This window comes from Hippocampus bargibanti, linkage group LG14, assembly GCF_051943395.1.
Source record: "Hippocampus bargibanti isolate YZ-2025 linkage group LG14, ASM5194339v1, whole genome shotgun sequence".
Lineage (NCBI taxonomy): Eukaryota > Metazoa > Chordata > Actinopteri > Syngnathiformes > Syngnathidae > Hippocampus > Hippocampus bargibanti.
The window spans coordinates 11,013,002-11,038,442 of NC_142747.1; the positions used below are offsets into that span (position 1 = coordinate 11,013,002).

The 25,441-nt window shown below is 41.6% G+C and overlaps 1 protein-coding gene across 8 annotated transcripts in view; it reads right to left on the reverse strand.

Annotated features, from left to right (window-relative positions):
* Positions 1 to 25,176, reverse strand: part of gria4a (glutamate receptor, ionotropic, AMPA 4a) — a 74,377-nt gene extending 49,201 nt beyond the window's left edge. For all 8 annotated transcript variants that reach the window (XM_089012939.1, XM_089012935.1, XM_089012934.1 and 5 more), the window contains exons 1-2: positions 24,785 to 25,176; positions 20,833 to 20,991 (exon numbers count right to left, since the gene is read on the reverse strand). In XM_089012939.1, the coding sequence (XP_088869065.1) occupies positions 20,833 to 20,991; positions 24,785 to 24,878 (253 nt within the window). In that variant the 5' untranslated portion in view covers positions 24,879 to 25,176. The remainder of the gene's footprint in view (positions 1 to 20,832; positions 20,992 to 24,784) is intronic.
* Positions 25,177 to 25,441: the final 265 nt, after the last annotated feature.

Consider the following 25,441-nt stretch of genomic DNA (forward strand, 5'->3'; position numbering starts at 1 on the left):
GAACATGTGGACATTGGAGGTTTTTTTCCCCTTCTGAAAACAACCTTCAATCCTGAGAGTCGTTATCAGCAAGCAGACAGTGTGGTTGTAAATATCGAATATTCATATTCTACAGAAAGTTGCAAGAAAAATCTATGATGGCTTTTGGATGATAAAAGTTGCTTTTTTACTGAGATACATGATGGCTTAACAAATGGGCAAATGCGGAGCCACATGCAATGGCATTTCTTTGACTGCTTGGTTGTGGAAAATGACATTTCCATGCTGTGGGATGATTTATATATTTTTTGGTTTATATGTGGATGTTTGATTTGTGCTGAAACATTCGAACCCCCCCAAAAAAGGATAATGGGTCTTGGAATACTGTTCCCAAAACAGATTATGATTATTAGATTATACAGATTATATACATTATATTATACATATTATTATGGATTTTTATTCAAAAGTGACTGGCCTAGATGGTCTTTTGAATTGTAACTCTCAGCATGACTCAGTCTGCCATCAGCTGTCTTTGTTCAAAGATGCTCCAGTCCCTCGCTTCCCCTCAGATACATCGGCATTGTCGTTTTTGTAGCACAAGGCTCCTAACCTGCAACTTGCCAGACAGGGGCCTCATTGCAATAAAACATGCACCATCCTTGCCTCATAAGTTTTAATGAGAATAGGGGACCTTGTGGTTGTGCCTCAGCACCACACCTAACACATCTGACATAATAGGTCTCCGTGGATCTCACCTGTTCTCTCTAGACATAACCATTTGACTAACAATTTTTTTTTTTTTTTGGTTTTGCTGTCATGTCTTTACGCCATCATTTGCCTTTTCATTGTAGGTATAGAATAGTTAGCCTTGAAAAACACTCTGCAGCTATCTTTGCTTCTGCAGCCGTTGCACTGCACCAGACAGCCCTTTTTTGTTCATTCAGGAATTCATGTTTTAACAGCTCAGGCGGATAATTGCAATTTGTTGAACCGTAAGGACTTGTAAATAAAGCTCATAATTATTTACTGTACCTGCTACTACAATGTGGCAACATAGATGTCGTGGTATATCATGTGCAAAGCCACAATTGGCAGTTCCCACAGAATTAAAATTGATTGCACAAAGTAAAATTGTCTTGTCCAGTTTTTCATATGAGTAATCATAAGCAGATGACGATAACAGGGGTCAAGTAAATAAGAATAGTTTATTTGTGCATCTATATCAGTTAATAGTAACATTGACAAATAATATTGGGATTAACTCATTCACTTCCAGACATGTGCAAAAATGTGTACACTCCAGTGCCAGGGGTTTTGTTATTGTCACTTGAATTCCAGGACCCACAGAACATTGAGCTTTAGGACTACATAAACATTCAATGCAGAATAAGAAACCTAAGACTCTCTTCTTTCATCAGAAAAAAAGTTATTTCCTAAATTATATGGGTCAGGAGTTATATGAGCTTGAAATGAGGGTGGCTGTCCAAAATACAATGCAATACATACATATTGGTTTACATAGCGCTTTAACAACAGCTGTAGCTGGAACAAAGTGCTAACATGGAAAAAATGAAATGCTGCCCCCTTGTGGAAGGGAAAATACATGGCCAGTGCTTTATTGGGACCCAAGCAAGAAAAAACAAAACCCAGACTAATTCGGGAATGGCAGAGAATGAGTGAAGTGTAAGAAACAAATAATGTCTAAATTTGTGCAGCCAAACCGGACATCTTACGGCAGACACGACTTGCCATTTACTTTTTAAATATGAAACTATGTTCACTTTGTGTTGTGATATCCTCAAAGTGAAATGCAGTGAATGAAGCCACCGTATTACAACCATACATCTGAAGAGAAGTTGCAACCAAAGCCACATCAAGGAGTTTTCCTTAAATGGCATCCGTGTGTCCAAAAGATGTGCTGAATGTCAAATCAGCGACGTGAGGGAGAGCTCGAGAAGAAGCTTTTGGATAAAACTTGCACAGTTCACTTCTTTACTCATTTTGATCATATATTTTCTTTGCCCTGCACCTTATCCTGCATGCTCCCTTCCCTGCCACCTTCATGTGCAGGCGTGCTCCCCCTGGCAGCATGGAATACACAATCTAAGAATAGAAGTCATGATCAGGGAAAATGAGAGCCGGTACCCAAGATGCTATCTTCATAGTCTTAAGCATTGTCGCAGTTCCTGAATATGCTAATAGTTCCTGACATACGGCCATTTCCCCGATGTTGTCCCAGGGACAGTTAAAAATAGGAAAGTCACATGGTGATTCCAATGGTTCCGACTTTCATTAAAACAGTAAGCAGAACTTGAACTAAACGTCCAGTGTGCCCGGTGCTGGGCTGGCAACTGGTTCAGGGTGCCCCCCGGACTAATGCCCGAAGACGGCTGGGATAACCTCTAGCACCCCCTGCGACCTTTTGGAAAATGGATGGGTGGATCGATGGAGGTACTCCAAGTGCTAGATTCTAGTCCACCTAATAGAGTGTATTTTCTTTTAAAATGTGTTAAACCGGCTTCACAGTGCAGAGGTCGCCGGTTCACGTCCCGGTCCGGCCTCCCTGTGTGGAGTTTGCATGTTCTCCCCGGACCTGCGTGGGTTTTCTCCGGGTCCTCCGGTTTCCTCCCACACTCCAAAAACATGCATGGCAGGCAGATTGACCACTCCAAATTGTCCCTAGGTGTGAGTGTGAAAGTGACTGTTGTATGTCTTTGTGTGCCCTGCGATTGGCTGGCAACCAATTCGGGGTGTCCCCCGCCTCGTGCCCGAAGACTGCTGAGATTGGCTCCAGCAACCCCCGCGACCCTAATGAGGAATAAGCGGTACGGAAAATGAGATGAGATGAGATGTGTTAAACTGACAAAACATTTGTGTGTTTCAAACAGGGAAATGATATACAACAAACAAGTGTGGTGTGAGATAATTTGTCGATCAATCAATGGACTGAGCTGTGTCTCGCTTCAATCACTGGGTATTGTCATTGGTACAAAAAAGTGATCCATTTTTGCTCACCTTTACCATTGGAAATGGCTACTCAAAAAAACGAACCGGAATGACTGATGAAAATGAAAGCGTCTTGTTAGAGCGACATTTTTCTTCTGAGTAGTCATGGCAAGCATGCAAATGACCCAGATGGGAGAAAAGCCCTCTGGTGTACACAGAAATACTTTCTGCGTAGAATACGTATTGTGTCCAGTTTTCCTCCAATAATCCAAGTCATGACCAGGCTCTAAGGCACCATTTGTTGTGATCCTTATTTTGAAGAATTCACCTTCAATCTGCAATTTGTCTATTTTTTTAAGGTAAGTGGTGGTATGTGATGGGACGAATGGTGCAGGATATATTGTGATTGAAAATAACTAATGTCTAAAGTGGCAGACTTTCAAATTGACCTTTTGCAAAAATCCATTCTTCCGCTTTTCAGATCCTACTGTGTCTGGCTGCCAAGCATAGCATTGTATCATTATCTTAACCGAGTTACTTGGAGGGGTCTCATCATTTGTCAACAATGACTATGCATTAAGAATAATGAGCAAAATGTGCAAACAACAAAAAATATGTCTTAATTGGAAGTTCTTCTGTTTCTGAGCGAAGAGTAAATATTACCACATTATAAAGCACACCATAGGCTTTATAATCCAGTGCGTCCATGTATGGAAAGATTTTCTACATATGTCATGCGTTGATGGTGTGCCCTATAATCAAGTGCGCCTTAAATGTATGTATAAGGAAAAAGGTTGAACTCTTTCACTGCCATGCACACATTTATTCGAGAATTGAATATATGACATAGAGCGCCATTCCCGAATTTGTTCGGGTTTTGGTTTTTCTTGCTGGGGGTGCAGATAAAGCGCTGGCCAGATCTCTGGCAATGTTTTTCCCATCCACGGGGGCGCAGCATTTCCCTTTTTCCATGTTCGTGCTTTGTTCCAGTTTCAGCTGTTGTTAAAGCACTATATAAACCAATATGTATGTACAGTATTGTATTGTATTTTATTTTGGGCAGCCATCCTCATTTCAAGCTCAATTAACTCCAGCATTATAGTAACAATGACAAAAACCCTGGCACTGGAGTGGACAGATTTTTGCATGTCTGACGGTGAATGATGTAAAATATGTCATTCATTGAAGATGCACTTTATAATCCAGTGCGCCCTACAGTATGGAAAATATGCTAATTGTTGATAAAAAGCAATTTGTGGTGTTCTACGAGGACCATATCCTGAAATCTTCATCCTATTTTACAATTTTATTGATCAGCTATTACCAAAAAATGTATCAGAATCTGTGTTTCTGTGCCTTTGCAAGGAAGAAACAGTGGCGAGGTACCCTAATGTGACACATAAGCTTTTATCCCTGTAACCCGGTCAACTTTAAGCGATACTAACAGTAACTCATATCGAGTGGCCCTTTTCTGTATGAGCAGTCATTCGTCACAAACACATGCCCTCTTGATATCAAAACCATTTGTCATTGCAGGCAGGTAGATGGGGAGTAAGGAGAAAAAGGTACCCACAAGACTCTGGCAGTATGTAGGTAATATGGCATGTAAGGACAATCACATTTTCACACTGACATGGTGGACTTGGCAAGCGAGCCTCTCCTGCGGCATGCTTTTTGCTTTTTCATTTAGCCAGCAATTTTGTCATCTTGCATAAACCTTTAAGTATGCTCAACTTGTCAACTACACTGCCTAAACGCCACAGAGCCACCAAGCACTTTCAAGGTTTTTGTACCATCCTCATGTATCTGAATGTATTTGTTGAAGTAGATGCATGAGCATAATGTAAAAGCAAAGTACGGCTTCAATGCCAATTTGTCCTAGAGGGGATGCATTTTTTTCTCATGTGCATGTCACAAACAATCAAATGAGGGCGATGGAAATTTGGCCACTATTCAATAACAGTAATTTCAGATTTGAATGCAGCAGTGACGGCTTTGATGAGTGTCTGTTACCTGAGGTGGTGGTGCAGCTGGTGCTCCTTTCATGGGAAAAACAAAGTAGCTCAGTTTATCACACTCAGCTGACTGAAATCAAAGGCGTGAATCAAAGGGACTCAAGGTGACTGCCTTGCAGTCATGTTTCATCAAAACTTGTAAGATATGAGAGACGGTGTATCGGTACAACAGAACCTAACACTTGACTGTGTGAGCGTTTGGTGTGTCTGTACATGCCGCCCTTTGCATCTTGTTACCGATGGGTGATAGGAATATTTTCAAATACAATTTCCTGATCGTTTTTAAAACAATTCTCGAGTGACACATGGCTGAAATATCTATTTAGTTTGCATGTTCTCTCTGGGCCTATGTGGGTTTTCTCCGGGTACGCCAGTTTTCTCCTGCATTCCAAAAACATGCAGGTTAAACTAACATTACAAAATGTCCCTCAGTGGAGGTGAGAATGAATTGTTGTTTGTCTCTGTGTGCCATGCGATTGACTGGCAACCAGTTCAAAGTGCCCCCAACCTTATCTCGTAAAACAGCTAGAATAGCTTCCAGCACATCAGTGACACTTAAGGATATAGCCGATCAGAAAATATATGGATGCATTGATAATGATGATGATGAACATAGATGATGCTATGATAATAATTTTTATTAAAAGTGTGTGTTATGGGTTGTGACAGACTGTGGGGCTCGGGATTCGGTCTCATCAAGTTGGGAAGTGCCTGTTCTGTCTCTCGTTACATTTAAACTCTGCTTGTAAGGTCAACCCGGTGTGTTAGATTTTCAACATTTTTGTCTCTAATCATGTGCTCTTTTCATGTCGGGTGCCAGACTGCTATCCAAACTAGCTTTGAGTGTCTACCACGAAATGCCATAGTGAATGCCGATATCCAATGCATGATGTACTCTCAATCAATATGAGTGAGATTGTACAAGTGACCTCGTGATCTGATAACACATTACCTGGTGAAATGTAAAATTCTGAAATAAAGGATATGACAGTTATGACTAAAGCGATTGAAACTACGGTGTCTACTCGAAACTATCGGTTCAATATTTGTTTTTAAATGGCTGTGGTTCTGTGAGTTCTGACTGCCGCTGAACTCACAGGATGAGTAGTTCAACTTCCAGCTCCCTTGAGAAACAGCCCGCCCGCCCGCCCGCACGCACACACACACACACACAAGCACACACACACACACGCATGCACACACACACACACGAACACACGAACACACGCACACACACACACACACACACACACACACACACACACACGCACACACACACACACACACACACACACACACACACACACACACACACACACACACACACACACACACACACACACACACACTCAAGGGCAGCCACATGCGCTGCAGGGCAGCAGTGCAGCAGTGCATCGAACAGGCTGTACTTGTCCTCAAGCGCAGATGCAACAAGGGCTGCTGGATTCTAATTCCATCCCAATTAATTCTTGTCAACAAATACAGTCAGGTTTGATTCCATATGAAAGCACAATCCTCCAAGTTTGGCATATTAAAAACATGTGCATCGGTAATATCATATTGATCATGCAGATCCATTATCTGGTCACTCAACACATTGCTGACGGCCGCTCATCTTCTTATTGCAATCAGCATGTGGGCTGCATTTCCAAAATGAGATCCCGTATCCAAGTGGTCAAACTGATTTTCCTCCGCATGTATAGATAAGGTGAGAAACTCGGTTACACGTTTTTTTTAAATTTATTTTGTTTTGTTTTGTTTTGTTTTGTTTTGTTTTTAGAGAAGCCTGATGAGGTGGCTAGGGCGTCTGGTCAGGATGCTTCCTGGCCTCCCCTCTGAGATGTGTCTGGACATATCACACTGGGCCAGAATTATAGTCCTGAATTAGCGCAAGACATTTAAATATTCAGTAGGCCATAAACGATGGCAGCATCTTATAAGAGTAGCATTCGACCAGACTATGATTACACAGAAAAGCTAGAGTCAGTATGGGCTGACACTGCAATCAGTAGTCTTCTGACTAAACTTCACTATAGAAGAGCCACTTTTGAGATGTCCTTGAACACGGCACTCAATGTTTTATTGCTTCGGTCATCAGAAAAAAAAACACGGTGAAAGCTGTAGAAAAAAAGGGAAGAGAGGCAGTTGCATGAGTTCCCACTTGCAACCACGCTAAAAGATAGACTAGGATTTAAGTTTGCTAAAGTCGGAGTTATCTTAAATAGTTACAACACATACAAATATGAACAATTATGAATACTTCTGAGTAGGACAGCTAGCGTAGTTGAGAATTTGCAAAAAACAAACAAACATGCATTAAACCCATTAAATTTTGCAACCCTGACCTATTCTATCTGACCCAATGCAGCTCAGTTGAATCATGTAGCATCTCGTGTCTCCAGAGCTAATCAGCAACTATGTCTCCCCAGATGACTGTTCTGATGCTATATTACCTTCTCATATGGAGAACATTACTCTAGTAAGCCATCTGTACAATCATCCCATCATCCCCTCCGGCATGTGACCATGTGTGCGGGCGATGTGTGCGAGGGAGCGAGTCTGTGGGACGATGGGTGAGGGAACTAGACAACGCATGTATCAATAGGTGTATGATTGAGTGCGTCAGTCAGGTAAGATTTAAATGTATGCATATAATTTACCGTAATGTGGCCATGATACGACACTGTAATCATTTCCATTGGTCTTTGTGATGATTAATAAAAGAAAAGCTGTCACTCTCATAAATACAATAACCCCTGCTGGAAACACTGTAAGTAACTTAATTATTACCCAGACAACCATATGGTTTATGTTGGATTAAAGATTGCTAACCTTCGCAGCAGGTAGCAGAATAGATGATAATTATTCAATAAAAGTGCCATGTTTATATAGGTGGAATTTTTACAACAATAATTAATGGAACGCAAAGTGTGTCACGCTCACCTCTGTTGACGGTCAAGTCATCATTTTATGTACTTGGATATTCACAGCCTCCGTTCATGACTGTTGATGCACCTTTGGCAGTCATTCCAGCCACTAGCTTGGCAAACCTATTTTTGGTCACAGAACCTCCCAACCTGCATAAAGAGTGTCTGTGAATGGCCATTTTCAAATCTCTCCAGAGCAGTCAGGGCTTCTGACATTCACAGAGTTCTCCTGAAGCTGTCCTGGCTGTGTGCCTAGGGTCGTTGGCTTTTTGAAATGTGAACCTTTGTCCTGGCTTGAGGTCCTGAGAGGGCTCTGGAGAAAGATTTGATCCAGGATGTGTCTGTTAATTGCTGCATTCCTCTTTCCCTCAATCCTGACGAGTGCATCAGTACCAACCTCCAAGTAATAGCTAGCTAGCTAGCTAGCTAACTGGCCAGCTAGCTAGATAGCTAGCTCGATAGATAAAATATGATGATATTTTTAAGTGTAATATGTTATTAATGTCTTCTACAGGGTCTCATTCATTGTTTCAATGGTGTTAAATGTAATATAATAATTTTTAGTTTTTTTCTCTACTTCCAAATCATCTTTTCAGAGTGAAGTGCCTTTCTTACAATGTTTAATGGCTGCAAATTGAAGGTTTTTGAAATACACTTGCTGACAGACATATGGACACACCCAGGCTGAAAATCAAAGCCTTGCCAGTACATTTTTTTGTTAATGAAAACTACAATTAGTGACCTCTGTGTCAGTTGGAGAAAATTATAGGCTGCATGGGAAAAAACAACTGCAGTAGGTTCCTTTAGGCACTTGGTGAACCCATTTAGTGAAGAGCCTCTGGTGACTCCTCCAACTAACAGGGCCCCAGATGGGATGAAATTTGACCTTGTTTTGAACTATTTCCACACTGCCAAGAGGTAATGTGGATGCTCAACTAGTTTTTATTTACCAACTTTCAATGGAGGTCCGATACAGGCAACGTTGGAGATGTTGCACTTTACTACCCCCTCAAACTATCAGATAGGCAGACACAAAGGTGTTTTAAAATAATACAAACGCTTATAAGATAAGACCTTACAATGCGGATTGTATCTTTGTCACCGCCATAACAACATCATATCAACTTCTATAGTCATATAAAATATGTTTAGTCCTCAAAAATATACTGATGAACGCAGCATATAAGCAGTTATGCTTGCAGTCTCCTACCATTTGTAACGTGGTGCTGTGCTTTACTGCTGCTGAGGGAAAACTACTGGGCTGCTGCCAAGGCAAAAACACACACTAGTCATCAATTATTTAAATGTATCAGGAATGTATACAACCATAAATATCTCCCAGGTAGGTCAGGAAAGGCTGCTGTAGTGTTTGGTTTGTACAAAGTATATTCATAATACAAAATATGTTTCTGGTGAAGATAAGAAGGCAGGCATAAGATGGATAAAACTAGAAAACAAGGAGTGTCCCTCCATCACTTGCCTGGAAGGCCCAATTGATTATTGCGTGCAAATTTAACTTGTATGTGGCATACGCATTTGCACTTGCAAAGCGAGAAATTAGTGTTTGAGTGGGAAAAAAGCAATGTACAAGTATCAATTTTAAAGAGATAAATACCAAAGCTGTCCAATCGACATTGACCTGTGAGAAAACACACAAAATTCTCCATAGCGTTTCGGTAGCCGGCTCTCTGCCCCGCTTACACACGAGAAGACAAGTACATGCATCTTTGCTCATGTGCACTCATTCCCTCCCGAGGCATCTGCCCCCTGTCATAATCACCAGAGATTGCATAATTAATTGTGTTCCTTTCATTTCTATGAAGGCATTCGTTTCTTCAGAAAAGCCCTGGTCCTTCTCTGATAGATTTAATAGCTTTTTGCTTGGTACTCTGTCTCTTCGTGTTTGTAAGTATGATGAATTACCGAGTGGTTACTAAAGAATCTATTACCCCCGCAGAATAGCAATGGGCCATTAGGGATGCAATGCTTTAAGGCTTACTCTGCCTTTGAGGGCTGTGTTGTCATGCTATCAATGGGTACACTTTGCAGTGTTGTGTTGTGTGCTTGTACATCTATGCACGTCCTGAAAACAGAATGCAAAATGTAAATACAACTGTTTCACGTGTGTGTGTGTGTGTCTGCGCTAATTCAGGACTGTAATTCTGGCCCAGTGTGATATGTCCAGACACATCTCAGAGGGGAGGCCAGGAAGCATCCTGACCAGACGCCCTAGCCACCTCATCAGGCTTCTCTAAAAACAAAACAAAACAAAACAAAATAAATTAAAAAAAAAACGTGTAACCGAGTTTCTCACCTTATCTATACATGCGGAGGAAAATCAGTTTGACCACTTGGATACGGGATCTCATTTTGGAAATGCAGCCCACATGCTGATTGCAATAAGAAGATGAGCGGCCGTCAGCAATGTGTTGAGTGACCAGATAATGGATCTGCATGATCAATATGATATTACCGATGCACATGTTTTTAATATGCCAAACTTGGAGGATTGTGCTTTCATATGGAATCAAACCTGACTGTATTTGTTGACAAGAATTAATTGGGATGGAATTAGAATCCAGCAGCCCTGGTTGCATCTGCGCTTGAGGACAAGTACAGCCTGTTCAATGCACTGCTGCACTGCTGCCCTGCAGCGCATGTGGCTGCCCTTGAGTGTGTGTGTGTGTGTGTGTGTGTGTGTGTGTGTGTGTGTGTGTGTGTGTGTGTGTGTGTGTGTGTGTGTGTGTGTATGCGTGTGTGTGCGCGCTTGCACACCTTTGCGGTTGGTAAAGGTCAATCTTCTCATCTCCAAAGATGTGGCTCCACGTGACACTTATCCATATTAACGAATGCCCTTACTTTTATTCCACCCCTTAAATCTATGGAAAGAAATATAAACACATCGACCCTTTGTGAGAAACACATTCCACCAGATCAAAAATAATTCTACGGTGCAAATCAAAAATGAGCAATTTTATCTTTGTTTGGAAGGCTGCTGTTTGTCACGTTTCTGTTCAGAACCTTCAAGGACAGGATTCTAGATGTAGCCGAAGCGTTGAAGGGCTCAGTTTTGGTGGCCTCAGTATTATCTCTGCTTTAGCATATGATGTGGTATTGTTGGCGCCTTCAGGCGGGGGTCTCAAGCTGTCACTGGAGAGGAGACATGGCCCCAAGTGGAGGAGTTGAAGTATCTGTGAGTCTTGTTCATGAATGAGGGTAAGAGGGAGCAAGAGATCTACAGACAGATCGGCGCGGCGTCTGCTGTGATGCAGACTTTGTACCGATCCGTTGTGGTCAAAAAGGAGCTTAGCCAAAGAATGATGCTCTCAATTTACCGGTTGATCTTTGTCCCAACCATCTCATCGATGGTCACGAGCTATAGGCTGTGACGGAAAGAACGAGATCCCGGATATAAGCAGCCGAAATGAGGTTTCTCCGTAGGGTGTCCAGGCTTTCCAGAGAAGCTCAGTCATCCGGGAGGGGCTCCGAATTGAGCCACTTTTCCTCCACATAGAGAGGAGCCAGATGAGGTAGCTCGGGCATCTGATTAGGATGCATCCTGGACGCCTCCCTGGTGAGGTGTTCCGGGCATACCCCACTAGCAGAAGACCCTTGGGACGACCCAGGTCACGTTGGAGAGACCATGTTACCCAGCTGGCCTGGGAACGCTTCGGGATCCGACAGGAAGAGCTGGAAGAGGAGTAGGCTGGGGAGAGGGAAGTCTGACTTCCCTACTGAAGCTGCTGCTCCCGCGACCTGATCCCGAATAAGAGACAGAAGACGGATGGATGGGGAAAAAACTGATGCAGCTTTCGTATTTGATTTGGAAAGTTCTCTTGAGCGAGGTGAATCACTGAACTTCTGTTTGTGAGAAGGCTTTCAATTTATAAAGAATCATGTGTAATTTAAAATACCATATGAAAGTAATTGTATCACAAAGGAATGCAAGTGCTTTGTCTGTCACAAATTTCAATAGAACAGCAGCTAGCTTATCAAAACGGGATACAATCAAGGAGGAGAATGAGCAGCGGTAAAATGCACAAATATGCAACGCTTGTGTTTGTGATTACACACTCGTGAACGTTTATGCCTCTCAGCGCCAAAACGCAAAGTTGCAAGAGTAAAAGTGACGAGCGAAAAGTCGGTAAATGCAAATGCTTTGATTAGAACATGAAAACAAGAGTGGGAAGTGAGAGCCAACACGATGATGTTACCGGCAATTACAGTGAATATGACTATTTGTTCACAACCTATGTTGTGACTGAAGCGGCGTGTAATGTTTAAAATTTACTGACATTTCTGAGCATGCTTTACATCTTACGAAAACAAGTGTTAAAAAATGGTGCACATGGTGTTTACATTGGAACCAGTTTGCCCACTAGGGAAGATAATAAATCAAGAGACCTAAATGACTGCACAGGGGAATTGTGTGTGTGCATGTGTGTGTGGTTTGAGGAGAAAGGCACTCAGTTTGCTTATTATCCCAATGAAGTCAGATTTCCTGAAGGCAACATCTACTCAGTGGGCGCATGCTGTAATGACATTATTCACTCTTCATTACAAACAAATCTTGGCCGAACAGGCAACATAGCATTGTATTGGGCAAGAATCCCCCCCCCCCCCCGCCTCCGTCCCACTTGTGACTGTGTGACCACTTTAATGAAAAAGAAAATAGGAATTTAAAATCGCTTTTTATAATCATGTTTCATCATGGTGATAGTTAATTTGCATTTCACTGGTGCCAGATGTGAGTTTAAATTATTTCTTGACCATGCACATACAGTAAGTCAAATATCCTGGATCTCAACTCATATTTCAGGACTGAAATCAAATAACATTTTAGGGGGACTGGAATAATGTTTGAGGCAGACAAGGTGAATTGGGAGGGCGGAGTGCACTCTTACTGTACGCATAGGCATGGGAGTTTTTCAAGGGTATAAGTGGGCATTTGCGCATGGTGGGAACGCAGTTACATCTTTTGCATTCTAATAGAAGTTGTTCACCTCATTACCTTTAAATTCAGCGCATTAAGGGGCGCAACATGCCCTTTGAATGATTTTTCGATAATGGAGATTGACGTGCGGAAATTTGAAAGCAGATACAAAAATGAATTTTCACCCTTGTGTACTCCAATTTCATCTGGAACAGTCCACTATAACCGACCTATGTGGTTGTTTCAATCTACAATATCTCATTGCCCTTTTTTTATGTTAAGTTTGACAATAAACGAGCAGCAGTTTGGCGGGAAAAAAAAATCACTGAAGTGACTTGAATTCAATATCAACACTCAATGTTCAGATCTCCAATTGTGTTAATTTGGTTGGGTCACTTGCTTCTTGACCCCAACATAAAGTCTCACTGGGTTGAACCATACAAATACTGGGAGGTTTTGGTCAAAAAGCTTAATTCAGCTTTGGGCGGCTTTAAAATGGCGCATTAAGAGTCGTTGACTTCTGCTTCTTTTCTCTCCTCAAGAAACTGCAGACCAAAAAGCAAAATTTCATTAACATGATTTTCGATGCAGCTCCAAGCACCAGACTCATTTCCTCAGCATGCTACAAAGTGTTTTGGTCATCATAGCTTCATCTCAGAAGCTCATACTGAATATATGATGTCGGTGGAAAAATACCATCCCATCATCAATCATGCCTGAAATTCTCTGGGCTGAGTGCTCCGTTGCAGGTGTCTGAACATTGTTCCCACTTTAATTAACAGCGCAGTGGGCAAGTAAGTAGATGCAAACAATTAAATAAAAAATGGGAGACTTATATGATCCAACTATTGCCCTAAAAATGAAGGTGTGTTAGGGGTCTCAAAAAAAAACTTTGGTCTCTGACCATTAAATCAGTACACAGTAACACAGTCAGAGTCAAGCCTCAAGGTTGCACACAGCCAGGACAGCTTATATGTGTTTTTACCTACATTTTGCCAGTAGTTTCATGTCTGTGGTGAAAGTGTCACCTCATCTGTCACGGTTTGCAAGGTGGTGATGGCGGGTGTGGATCCCAAAAAGCAGGCAGGAGGGAGCAGGAGGTTGTGTTTGACAAATTGTATTAAAATAAAGTCAGCAGGAACAAAATGTAAATCATCAAAATCAACGGAACAGAAAAAAAGTACAAAGTATCAAAAGAAAACCAAGTGTAAAAGTCCGCCAAGGTTAAACAAACACATGCACAACATACAATGCATGCGATTGCAGACAAAGCATACAACAAACAATGAACAGACACCGGATGGTCGTGCCGGGAGTCCTTTTAAGTGTCACTGATTAAAACGACCAGCACCTGCGAGGCTGCAGGCAGGGCTGTCGTCGCTACCCGTTGGTCGCCAATCCGAACGTGGCAGCCCGCCACTGATCGGGACGACCAGCACCTGTGCATGTGCATGCGGGGCCGACAGCGCCACCCATTGGTCGCCAACCAGATCATAACATCATCAGGTTTCAGTGAAACCGGCTGGCATATGACAACTTCCGTTCTTTAGTGAATTGTATTATTTTGTCACGTTTCAGTTCGTGACCTACAGGTGGTACTGTAAGGTTCCGCCTGCAGGTGCATAGATGTTGGTCGTTTTAATCAGTGGCATTTAAAAGGACTTCCGGCATGACCATTCGGTGTCCGGTCTTTGTTTATTTTACCCTTGTCAGATTTGTTTCATCTTATCATGTTTTACTCATGGTTTTGTTTGCTACTTTGCACCTTTTTGTTCTGATTACTTTGTTGTTTGAGATTTGCTGACTTTATTTATTTGTCAAATACACCCTGCTCCTTCCTTCTGCTTTTTTTGGGGCTCACCACCACCTTGCGAATCGTGATATATTTACATTATTTACTGTCAAACAACCTTTTTCACTATGTATGTTTTGTATAATTTCCTACCAGTAGACCTTCCAATGAAAGAGTTGTGTCAAATAAAGATTTTTTAATAATTTTGGTCTGCGAAATGAAATCAGATAAACAGGAGCAAACACCCAGCTCCACAGGGCTTGCACTAATAATATTCCTTCCGACTTGTTTGATGATGCTGAGGCTACAATAACATTTGACAAAGAAACACTTAGTGGGGGGTCAGTTAACACGGCACCAGTGAGCGCAAACGAGTGCTTAAATTACCACTTATGAAAGGAATGGGGGCAAATTTAAAACTGATATGTGTGTGAGAGAGAGAGAGAGAGAGAGAGAGAGAGAGAGAGAGAGAGAGAGAGAGAGAGAGAGAGAGAGAGAGAGAGAGAGAGAGAGAGAGAATAATCGGAATCATCAAGGAAATAAATAACAAGGCAGCGTTTGTTTTAATGCAATGTGGAGGGGGATAAAAAGAACCCAGTAGTGGGTTGCGTGATAAAAAAAATCCCCTATAAAGCTCAAATTCTATGCGAACATGAGAATGAATAGTTGTTAGCCTTTATGGAATGCCTCTGTTTGTATGTATATCATTCATCTTTTCTTATGACAGTTGTTCCATGACAAAATCAGTAAATGTATATCAAGGCTTTTTGTTCGTTTGTTTCTACAACATGTATGTTTAAAACAGTTTACAGTCACAGTTGCAAGAAAACATTTAGTATTTGCAAAAAGTCACCCAGCCACTTGTATATGTAAATAACATGATAAAAAGCAGTTCCTGCTGCATTGTAAATCTCCTTGCCACGCCTGGCTTTGAAATATTATTTCACTCGATTTCTCCTGTGTAGCCATTAAGAAGATGTACACGCATACAAAACATCAGCTATGACGATGATCGCACCGTACGCTTTACAGAACGTCTCTTATCAACTTGACAGGATTACTGACCCGTTAAATGAGAGGCCTTCCTTCAAAGGCACTATGCATGGTGTATTGCAAATATATTCTATAGGTTTCGGCGTGACATCTATCCATCCCTTTTCTAGACTGAAGTCAAGCCCAGTCGACAAAAGATGCGCCTGTGCCCGGCGTGACATATGAATGCAAATACATTGCTTCAGAGACTCAATATGAGGTGACAAATAGTCCCTAAAACTCTCAGTGCCACAAACGGAAAGATATAATAAAGGTAAGGGATTTATTGATGGAATATCATAGAAAAATAGTGCAGAGCCAAGACCCACACAAGCTCAGGCGAAGTGCACACACACAACCACAGAAATGTGAGCGACTGCACTCTGCTGCCTCATTTAGGAGAAAAAGAGACAAATACACAACCATCCATATACTATACACTCAATGTACTGTATTCATCGACAAATAAGCCAAAAAGATAGACAGCAGCAGAAGATACACAGTGTGAACGTGTGGCAATGCTAGGAAGATATGTGACTTATTCAAAATGATCTCCACAGGCTCATTGAATACCTCCCTCCTCCCAAAAATAGGGACCTGGTCAAGGTCAGTGGGAGAATTCTCACCACCCAGGAGCAAGAGCGATGAATTAATTTAGAGATCCATTCACTGCGCCCATGCTGAGGGAGAGGTGGGGAAACATGCAGAAATCTAGAGAAAGCAATGAAGCGGAAAAGCCAAGGACAAAAGTGAGGTGGAGGAGGAAAAGAATGAGAGAATTATAACCAAGACACAGGCGAAGTGTTTTCAGCGTTTTGAGTGTTCAGTTACTTCACTTCGAAGAGCTTCAGTTGGCAGACACTTCTCGCCGTATTGCTCACTGGAAGCAGTGGGCGTGTGCGCGTGTGGATAATCGCTCGGGTGTGATCGTGTGAGTGCATCCGACATAGAATTACACAAAGCAAACACCGGAAATGTATGAAAAAGGGAATAGTAACAGACACAAAACAGTCAGTCAATCCAGGAGAGGCTGAAAAAAACAAACAAAGCAACAGAGTGGTTGGCACACCTGCCTGACATTTCGTGAATTGGGCTGTAGCCTTCCTGTGTGCAGTTTTCTTGTCCTCCATGTACTTGGCCTGGTTTTCTCCATGGCCTACAGCTTCCTCAGACTTTACAAGAATGTTCTGTCCGGTTAATATGCAAGTACATGTAGATGAATGTGCATGGCAGTCTGATTGAACACTCTACCTCATGTGTGTCAAACTCAGGTCCTGGCGGGCCACCACCCTGCATGTTTTCCAAGCCTCCGCTGTTGCAAAACACTTGATTCAAATGATCACATCACCAGCAAGCTCTACGGAAGCCTAACAATGAGCCTGTTCATTTGAAGGATAGACACTTAGATACTGGCCCGGTAGTCGAGTGGTTCACACACTGACTTCACAGTTCAGAGGTTGTGAGTTCAAGACCTGGTCCGGCCTTTCTGTGTGGAGTTTGCATTTCATCTCCAGGTCCTCCGGTTTCCTCCCACATTCCAAAAACATGCATGTCAGGCTGATTGAACGCTCAAAATTGTCCTTCGGTGTAAATGTTAGAGTGAATGGTTGTTTGTATGTCTGTGCCCTGCGATTGGATGGCAACAAATTCAGGGTGTCTCCTGCCTAGTCCTCGAAGATGGCCGGAATATGCTCCAGCACCCTCGGTGACTCTAATGAGGATGAAGCAGTCTGGAAAATGGATGGATGGACAGTTATTTGGACTGCTGCCATTCGGCCAATGAGAGATAAAGGCAGATTAATCCAAAAGGTTGTCAGGAATTGATTTCAAAAGTGGGAGAAAGAGACACTGTTATTCATATTCTTTCCCTCTCAATTTTTTCTCTGGCCAAATGTATTTAAATATTCTGACCTCACATTTTATTCAGTGTAATCTTTCACACTCCCTCAGTAGAGCAAAGAGATGAAGAACACTGAAACAAGCCAGCAGCGTTCCATTGGTATTTTTTCAATTTAATTTTTTATGATTGTGCACACTTCTTTGAAATGAAACAAAAAAAGGGTGTCCTTTGGACTGAACAAAATGTTTATGCAACTTTAGGCCTTGTTTGCATTACTTGGTCATGACTTGAGGATTGAATGAGGATGTAATTGTAAATACAGTACAAGGAGAGAAGAGCCGGCTCCTCATTTTATGCATGAACTGTCACGGCCGTGCACAGATGCATTGTAAAATGCCAGTTGGATTCTTCTGCTCTCTCCAAAAGCTTCGCATCCATTTAACGCAATGGTAATTCCTATGTCCCCATGATACAACGGGGTGCAATCTGATATGTATTCACTGTGCTCCTTCCCACGCACACATGCTCGCTGTGAGATCGTGAGATTACGGAAATAAATGGACAATCAATTATCAAAATGTTCTTAGCTGGTTTTATGGTAAAATTCTTGTCAGGGGTAAATGACGCACATGTAGACAAAATCTAATCATTGGGAAGAGCATGCTGCACAGCACAGTATCGGCTTTTGCATGACTCGATTTGGGAGTTTTTTGTGACAGTATTCATATCGCATTATGAAACAACAGCTCGTTTCTAGTAGGTATCGTATTTTTCGGATTATAAATCACAGTTTTTTTCATAGTTTGGTCGGGGGTGCGACTTATAAATCGGAGCGATTTATATGTTTTTTTTATTACTGTATAAGATTTCACATGTTATTTTCACATTAAACCGCAAGAGCGCAGGGAAGAGGAAGTGGCGCCTTGTCTACCTGCCGAGTTGGGGGCGTTATTTAAAAGTGACACCGAGGATGAAGATTTCCTTGGATTTGGTGATTTGGAGTAAAACCTGATATTTTGGTAAACTTGTTAGCATGTTCTTTGTGCTAGAGTTATCTGAATAACTCTTGTAAAAGACTGTTCTGGGTTACCAAAAAGGAGGTGTGTCCATCGGAGTTGCGTAGAGCGAGAGCTGCGGTGTTATGTTGGAAAAAAAAGAAGTGAAACGGACCCTGATGTTCTCTATTTTATTTTAATTTAATTAATTTATATTAAATTTCTTTTCAAGATGACATGTATGCTGTTTGGTGTTGGATTTTATCAAATACATTTTCCCCAAAAATGCGACTTATATATGTATGTATATATCCAGTGCGACCTATACATGTTTTTTTCTTCTTAATTATGCATTTTTTGGGTGGTGCGACCTATAATCCGGAGCGACGTATAATCCAAAAAATACGGTATTTAATTATTTTATGTTTCAGGTCAGGTACCACAGAGGTATCTTTCTGAGAGGTGCCATTTGCATTAAGGAATTCGATTCGATTAGATTCACCTGTATTAATGACACCCATACTTATTTGTCATATGTTTTTTATGATGACACGAGTGCAGCGTATTCTACCGGAGAGAAATTCCTTGTGTGTTTTACATACTTGGCCAATAATGATAATCCTGATTCTTATTCAGACTTTGAGACACTTTCGATGATGAGAATGACAGTTTAACACCAGATCTAAGTGAATCAGGACATTCATTGGTCGATTCAACGATCAAACGCCACCGAGAACAGCAACTGGCGCAAAAACAACTGAAACACTTAACAGTTGGATCACATGCATTCAAGCTTCGAGGAGTTCACCTGCCAAGATTAGAATGTAGTTCTGGGTCGTCCTGAAATTTCACCCAAAAGCCAAATACCCCAAACATTTTTCTGAGTAATGCATCATAAACAGGGCAGCATCGAGCCCCGCTCCTGCCTTCCTGTGTGGAGTTAACATGTTCTCGCTGGGCCCGCGTGTGTTTCCTCCGGGTCCTCCGGTTTCCTCCCACATTCAAAAAAACATGAATGGCAGGCTGATTAAACACTCCAAATTGTCCCTTGGTGTGAGTTGTCTCTGTGTGCCCTGTCATTGACTGGCAACCATTTAAGGGTGTCCCCCGCCTAGCGCCCAAAAACAGCTGGGATAGGCTCCAGCAACCCCCGCGACCCTCTGAAAAATGAATGGATGTATCATACACTCACTAAATATCTCACTCAACATCTTCTCTTACTCATTATCTCCCAAACAAATATTTTTGGACACGAAGACTTGCCACACCTGACCCCAAGAAATTGTTGACGGGGCAGTACAAGTACCACAAGTGGTTCTCTAGGTTGAGATGATTTCAAGCACCCAATCAAAAGATAATTTGAAAGAATTTGCTTCAAATAACCTGGGTGGCAATCAATATATAAAAAACGTTTCTGGCAATCCACAAAGACTTATTTTATGATGGTAAAAAATATATGTAACATTAGCACCAGTGGTCCAGAACAAGTGTTATATTTGAGCACATTCAAGTTACATTTCATCCATTTTACACGGAGGAAAAAAAATATTTTCAAGGACAATTTAGCCGTTTGCATTTGGTATTTATTTAACAAAATGCACCATTTAGAGAGCAGAGACCTCTGAGAAGGCCAAACTGATAGAGCAAGAATAATGCTGCAGATTTGCTCCACAGTTTGTATATATTTTTTTTTAATTGAATCAGTAGTTATTGCATGACTGCTCGTTTACATCCTGGCTATCAAAGACCACACCCCACCAGATAGATTTTTTGGAGGGCAGACAGGTGGGGTAACCGAGCACTTAAGGAGACCTCTGTCGTCACAATTACTGTTCAGAGGTTTTTTTTTCTCAAAGCGCTGAAGAGAAGACACATGATGAATCACGCAAACCACAAATCATTTATGATCAGTAGTTACATTATAAAATGTAACGACTGAAATAAAATGTTAACTAGGCAGCATGAACTATAATCTGGATGATTATAAATGCTGCAGAACCATCGGTTGCCGAGCAGAACACGAGAAGCATAATGATTGATACCAGGCAAATTGGATAATGGATAGATGGATGATAAATTGTCTTCACTTTTTTTTGTTTTGATGTAATGAACTTTTAGATCATATGATTGTTTGGCAACGTTTCTATAGGCCTACAAGAAGTGTTTTACCCGATGTAAAAAAAAAGAAAATCACAATTAAATAACATCTCTGTGTTTTACAAAAAAACAAAAAAACAAAAAAAGAAACAAAAGAAGATGCTATTCAACAACTAAAATGCAAAGACAGCACCGGATAGACCCGTTTACACATAAGGAGTTCCAAATACTGACTCATATTCAGCAGAGTGTAAAAAAGTTTTAATTACTTACATGCATTGGTGACCGCAAAACTGTTGGCCGTCTCTATGTTGTCGACATGTGGGACCAGGTTGAAAGGGGCTTCCGTAGCATTTGGGCTGGTGTTGTGAAGAAAGATAGCGAGTCGAAACGCTGTGTACTCTTGATCAGTATTCCTAATGAACAAGCCACCTAGTGAGTGAGACAAGGGAAGAGGTGATGGAGAAGAGAAAGAGGGATGCGCACCAAGAAAGATTGATAAGGACAGAGGGCGGATGTCAAAAATGGAGAGGGAGACGGTTTGAGAGAGAGAGTCAGACAGAGAAAGAGCATGCGAGAAAGAGAGGAGAGAGACAATAAAAGTAAGACCTTCATTCAGCACTTGTTTTTCATCACACAAACATATCCACCCGTGAAAGAAAAATTCACGGATACCAGTGCTGCGCATTTTCATTGATGAAAAAAAAAGGAGTGGAATGTGAGGGAAGGAAAAAAATTGAAACAACTCCCTTGTCAGAAGTCAGTAGACAAAAAAAGAGAATCAGTTGAGAGGTAGCAGATAACAGGAAAAGGCCAGATCACCAAAATGTCAGCCACATCAAGGAAGAGCAGAGGCCACACACAAAAAAAAAGGATGACGATGTGGATACAAAGTGTCACTTGACCTTTTATGAGAGACTCGTATCCCATGGGACCAAATGAGAATGAGATGAAAGATAAAAAACTGAGACAAAATCAAACTATTAAAAAAGGAGCGCAAAGATGAGCAGGAAAGAAGGAACGTTTGAGCATGGAATGGCTGTGAAAAGCACAACGCTGCATACTCTGGGTTTCATGCAAAGAAAAGCTTTGACAAATTCCCAAGGAGTCCCGGAGGGGCTCCTTTTATGAACAAAGCCAGAGACATCGTTGTCTGACTAACACCAGACACTATGCTAATGAAGTGAAAATGAATAGAATATGACTTGTAACATTAGTACAAATGCAATCGGAGAATAAACATATGCACACAGAACATAAAATCAACAAACGCGGTGGCTTGTCCAAAGCCTTGTTAACTCATTCACTGCCATTCACAAATTTATTAGGGAATTGAAAATACTGTATGACATTGAGCGCCATTCTCAAATTTGTTCTAGTTTAGTTTTTTAATGCTTGGGTGCCGATAAAGCGCTGGCCATGGCCTCTGGCAATGTTTTTTTCTTTTCCACAAGGGGGCAGCATTTTTTTCAATCTTAGCAATTTGTTCCAGCTTCAGCTGTTGTTAAAGCGCTATATAAACCATTGTGTTTGTACATTGTTTTTTGGACAGCCAGACTCATTTTAAGCACATACAACTCCAGATCCATATAATTTAGGAAATACCTCTTTTTTTCTGATGAAAGAAAAGAGTCTAAGGTTTTTAAACCTGTATTGAATGTTTAAGTAGTCCCAAAACTCAATATTCTGTGGCTTCTGGAATTCAAGTGACAATGACAAAAACCCTGGAATTTGAGTGGACATATTTTTGCATGTTTGGGAGGGAATGAGTTTATCATGACAAAATGTTTTTTTTTCTTGATCAGCCACTCTATTCATAAATTACTTGGTTTACTGAGCCAAATATTGAAACAAAACGGGGCCTTCCCTCAGCTGGTCCCACCATGATTCAGGAGCAACTAATGGGCCTAGTGCACTATCCCAATACTTTTGTCCATGCATCTAAACTCCCTTTTTTTCCTCCGCACTTATGTTAACCTCTGAGATTTGGTCAATGCTTCAGGGGTTGAACTGACTAGGAAACCAAATGATTGATTTGACTTTTCACAGCAAAAGAGCAAAGGAGATGGGAGGAGAAAAGAAAAGATGAGAAGGGAGGAGTCAGCAGGCAGCACCTAATGAACAGTCATTATTACCACAATGTGCCAACTACCTTTGCCTGAGTGTGTCTCATTTTGCAAGTGCATCTCAGATAATTAGCTCATAATTATCAAAACTAGAAACGCGATGCCGATTAATCGCATTATGATGATGCCAACATGAAGTCCTGGGGTTTGAAAGTGTTTGGCTTCTGACTCTGTTTTGGACAATCATCATTGATGGCCTTTATGCATGGTGACACACAAAACTTCAAACGGAAAACCATCATCCGCTAGATTTAACTCCTGCCGTGCGTTTTGCTTTGTCTTTTTACAGCATTTATTCCAAAAAGGTGGATGACCGTCCTGTCTGACGCCATGTCTAGAAATCACTGTTCAAGTACCATCAAAGACTTGACTATTTCCTTTTTCTTTGCTTTATTGTGGCTTTTGATTGACTTATTTCAAAATACAGGGAGTAACCTGAGAAGATAAGGAAGCTTTGTGAGGCAATAAACCCACACCATCCCTTTATTTTTTTTTTGTGAATGGTTCACATTGTTTGTTAAGTAGGAATGGCCTGGTTTATGGTGATAGACTCAATCTTGCATGACGATTGAATTAAAAGCATGTTAAACGTTACTGAAAATGTACCTCAGTTAATAAAGGCCTTTGGGATTTTGCACTGGTAGTGTAGTGGTACACACTGCTACCCTTTTTTTAGATGGCGTCAGTTTCCCTGATCGGTGTCTTAATAGCCAGACATGGATGATCCGAAGTCCTCATTAAAAGGCTTCAAAAAAGCCACTTTCAAATTGCAATAGGCTTCCCCGTATTGGACAATTTGAAAGTGGCAGCACATTAAACACCCCCCACACCCTTTCCAGGCAGGTTTCATTGCACAACACTTCTCTTGACTAGATTTACACTTTGCCGAATCTCAATGTGAAAAACGCAGAGCATAGCTTCCTCCGAAACTACACCGCAGATTCATTTCCTCACTTGAATGGCTCCACAGGCAAACGAAAAGGTCACTGATGTGCACACAGAACTGTTCCCCCCTTATCAACAGCGTCTGCGCATATGAAGTGGCGTTTGTATACATGCCGCCTTGCATGAAGGCAATGACAACACCCACACACTAAAAAAAACATGAAGCAGTCTGAACCATGTAAAACTCTAATTTAAAGCAGATTCTTTACTTACAGACAGTGTATTGTAGGTGTTCAAATACCTGACATGTTTCGGCGTATACTTCCGCCTACGTCGAAACATGTCAGGTATTTGAACACCTACAATACACCGTCTGTAAGTAAAGAATCTGCTTTAAATTAGATATCAAGTAGACAGCATGAACTTTCCTTTCATCACTTTGCTGCTGTGAAATGTAAATTTCTCCACTGTGAGACTAATAAAGGCATATCCAATCCAACTTAGGACAACGATTACGCGAATGTAAAACTCTAATGTGGTTGAAGGCCCCCTGTAAGTTATGACCCTCAATAATAGCCACCTTTCAGCCGAAAGTACCCTTGGCGAGTACAGTGCACGTTGTATATGTTATATGGTGTGCATTCAGAAAGCAATGCAGCCGTGCATGGGGTGCCAATTTAAAAAATATATAGTCCGCATACCCAGTTTATTGGCAGTCAAGGAAACAAATCCCATTATAGGACCTCCCAAGTTCCAACTGCAGCCCGCACCCCGCAAGGAGTGATGCATTGAATTCATTATCACACATTTGACCACCTGCCCGCGTTCATCTGCAACAGTGATATCTATTTTGCAAACTTCATCACTTGGTTCATGGGCTTGACGAAGAAAAAAATGCCTTGCACAATAAGTAGAAGTAAAGAGAGCTCGAGGGCCAACAAGAGAGAGAGTGAGAGAGGGACAGAAAGAGAGAGTGAGAGAGATAAGAGAGAGAAATACTGCAGTGTCTAAAGAGAGATGACACTGAACAAGGAAAAAGCTTTTGAAATTTTCATGCATGGACAAATTCAAACACTTTGCATGTCTTTCATTTTTATGACTTTGAGAATGAGCTTAAAAAAACCTTGGTCCAAATATTACCCTGCAACAATTTACATTTCTTTTTTCCAGATTCTTTTTTTAGAGACTTTAAATGCACCATATATAAAACTCACCAATCTGCACTGAGCTGGGGAACGCTCCCGTCGACAACCCCCACCAGACGGAACACAAGCCCAGAAAGTGCCGAGAGAAAATATTAATCCTCATGTTTCTTCACTTGGGTTCCTTCAAAAAGTGTTGCGATACATTGACAGGGAGGAAAAGGGAGGAAAGACGGCAGAAAAAAAGAGGCAGGCTTTGTCTGCGTGCTGTACGTTTTGTCCTGGATAGTATTCCTATTCCATGGTGGGCTTTTAGCGGTTATTCCCCCCCTGTATCTACGGTCCGCTCAGGAGAGAGCTGTGCGTCCGATGCACATGGATAGACAGAGGCGGGCAGAAGGAGCAGAGAAAGTCGTTGCAAGATTGGCGAGCTTGGAGAGCAGACTGCATGGAGCAACTGGACATGCGCGCCACCTCCTCCCTGGCGCTCTCTCTCCCTCTTTCAGTCTCACACGCACTCTTTCTACATCATATACTTTTGCCTCCCCCGTGTAGCTGCTGGTGATTGGGCGCTCATTTGCACACTTTCTTACACGCTTGTAATCTTCGGAGCGATTACGGATCTGTGTTAGTCTCATTTGACGAGTCACAAGGGAAAAGACACATTAGCTTGTTTCTCTTGATAAGTTGTAATGAAGGATTTTTCCTGCGTCAAACGCAATCCATACT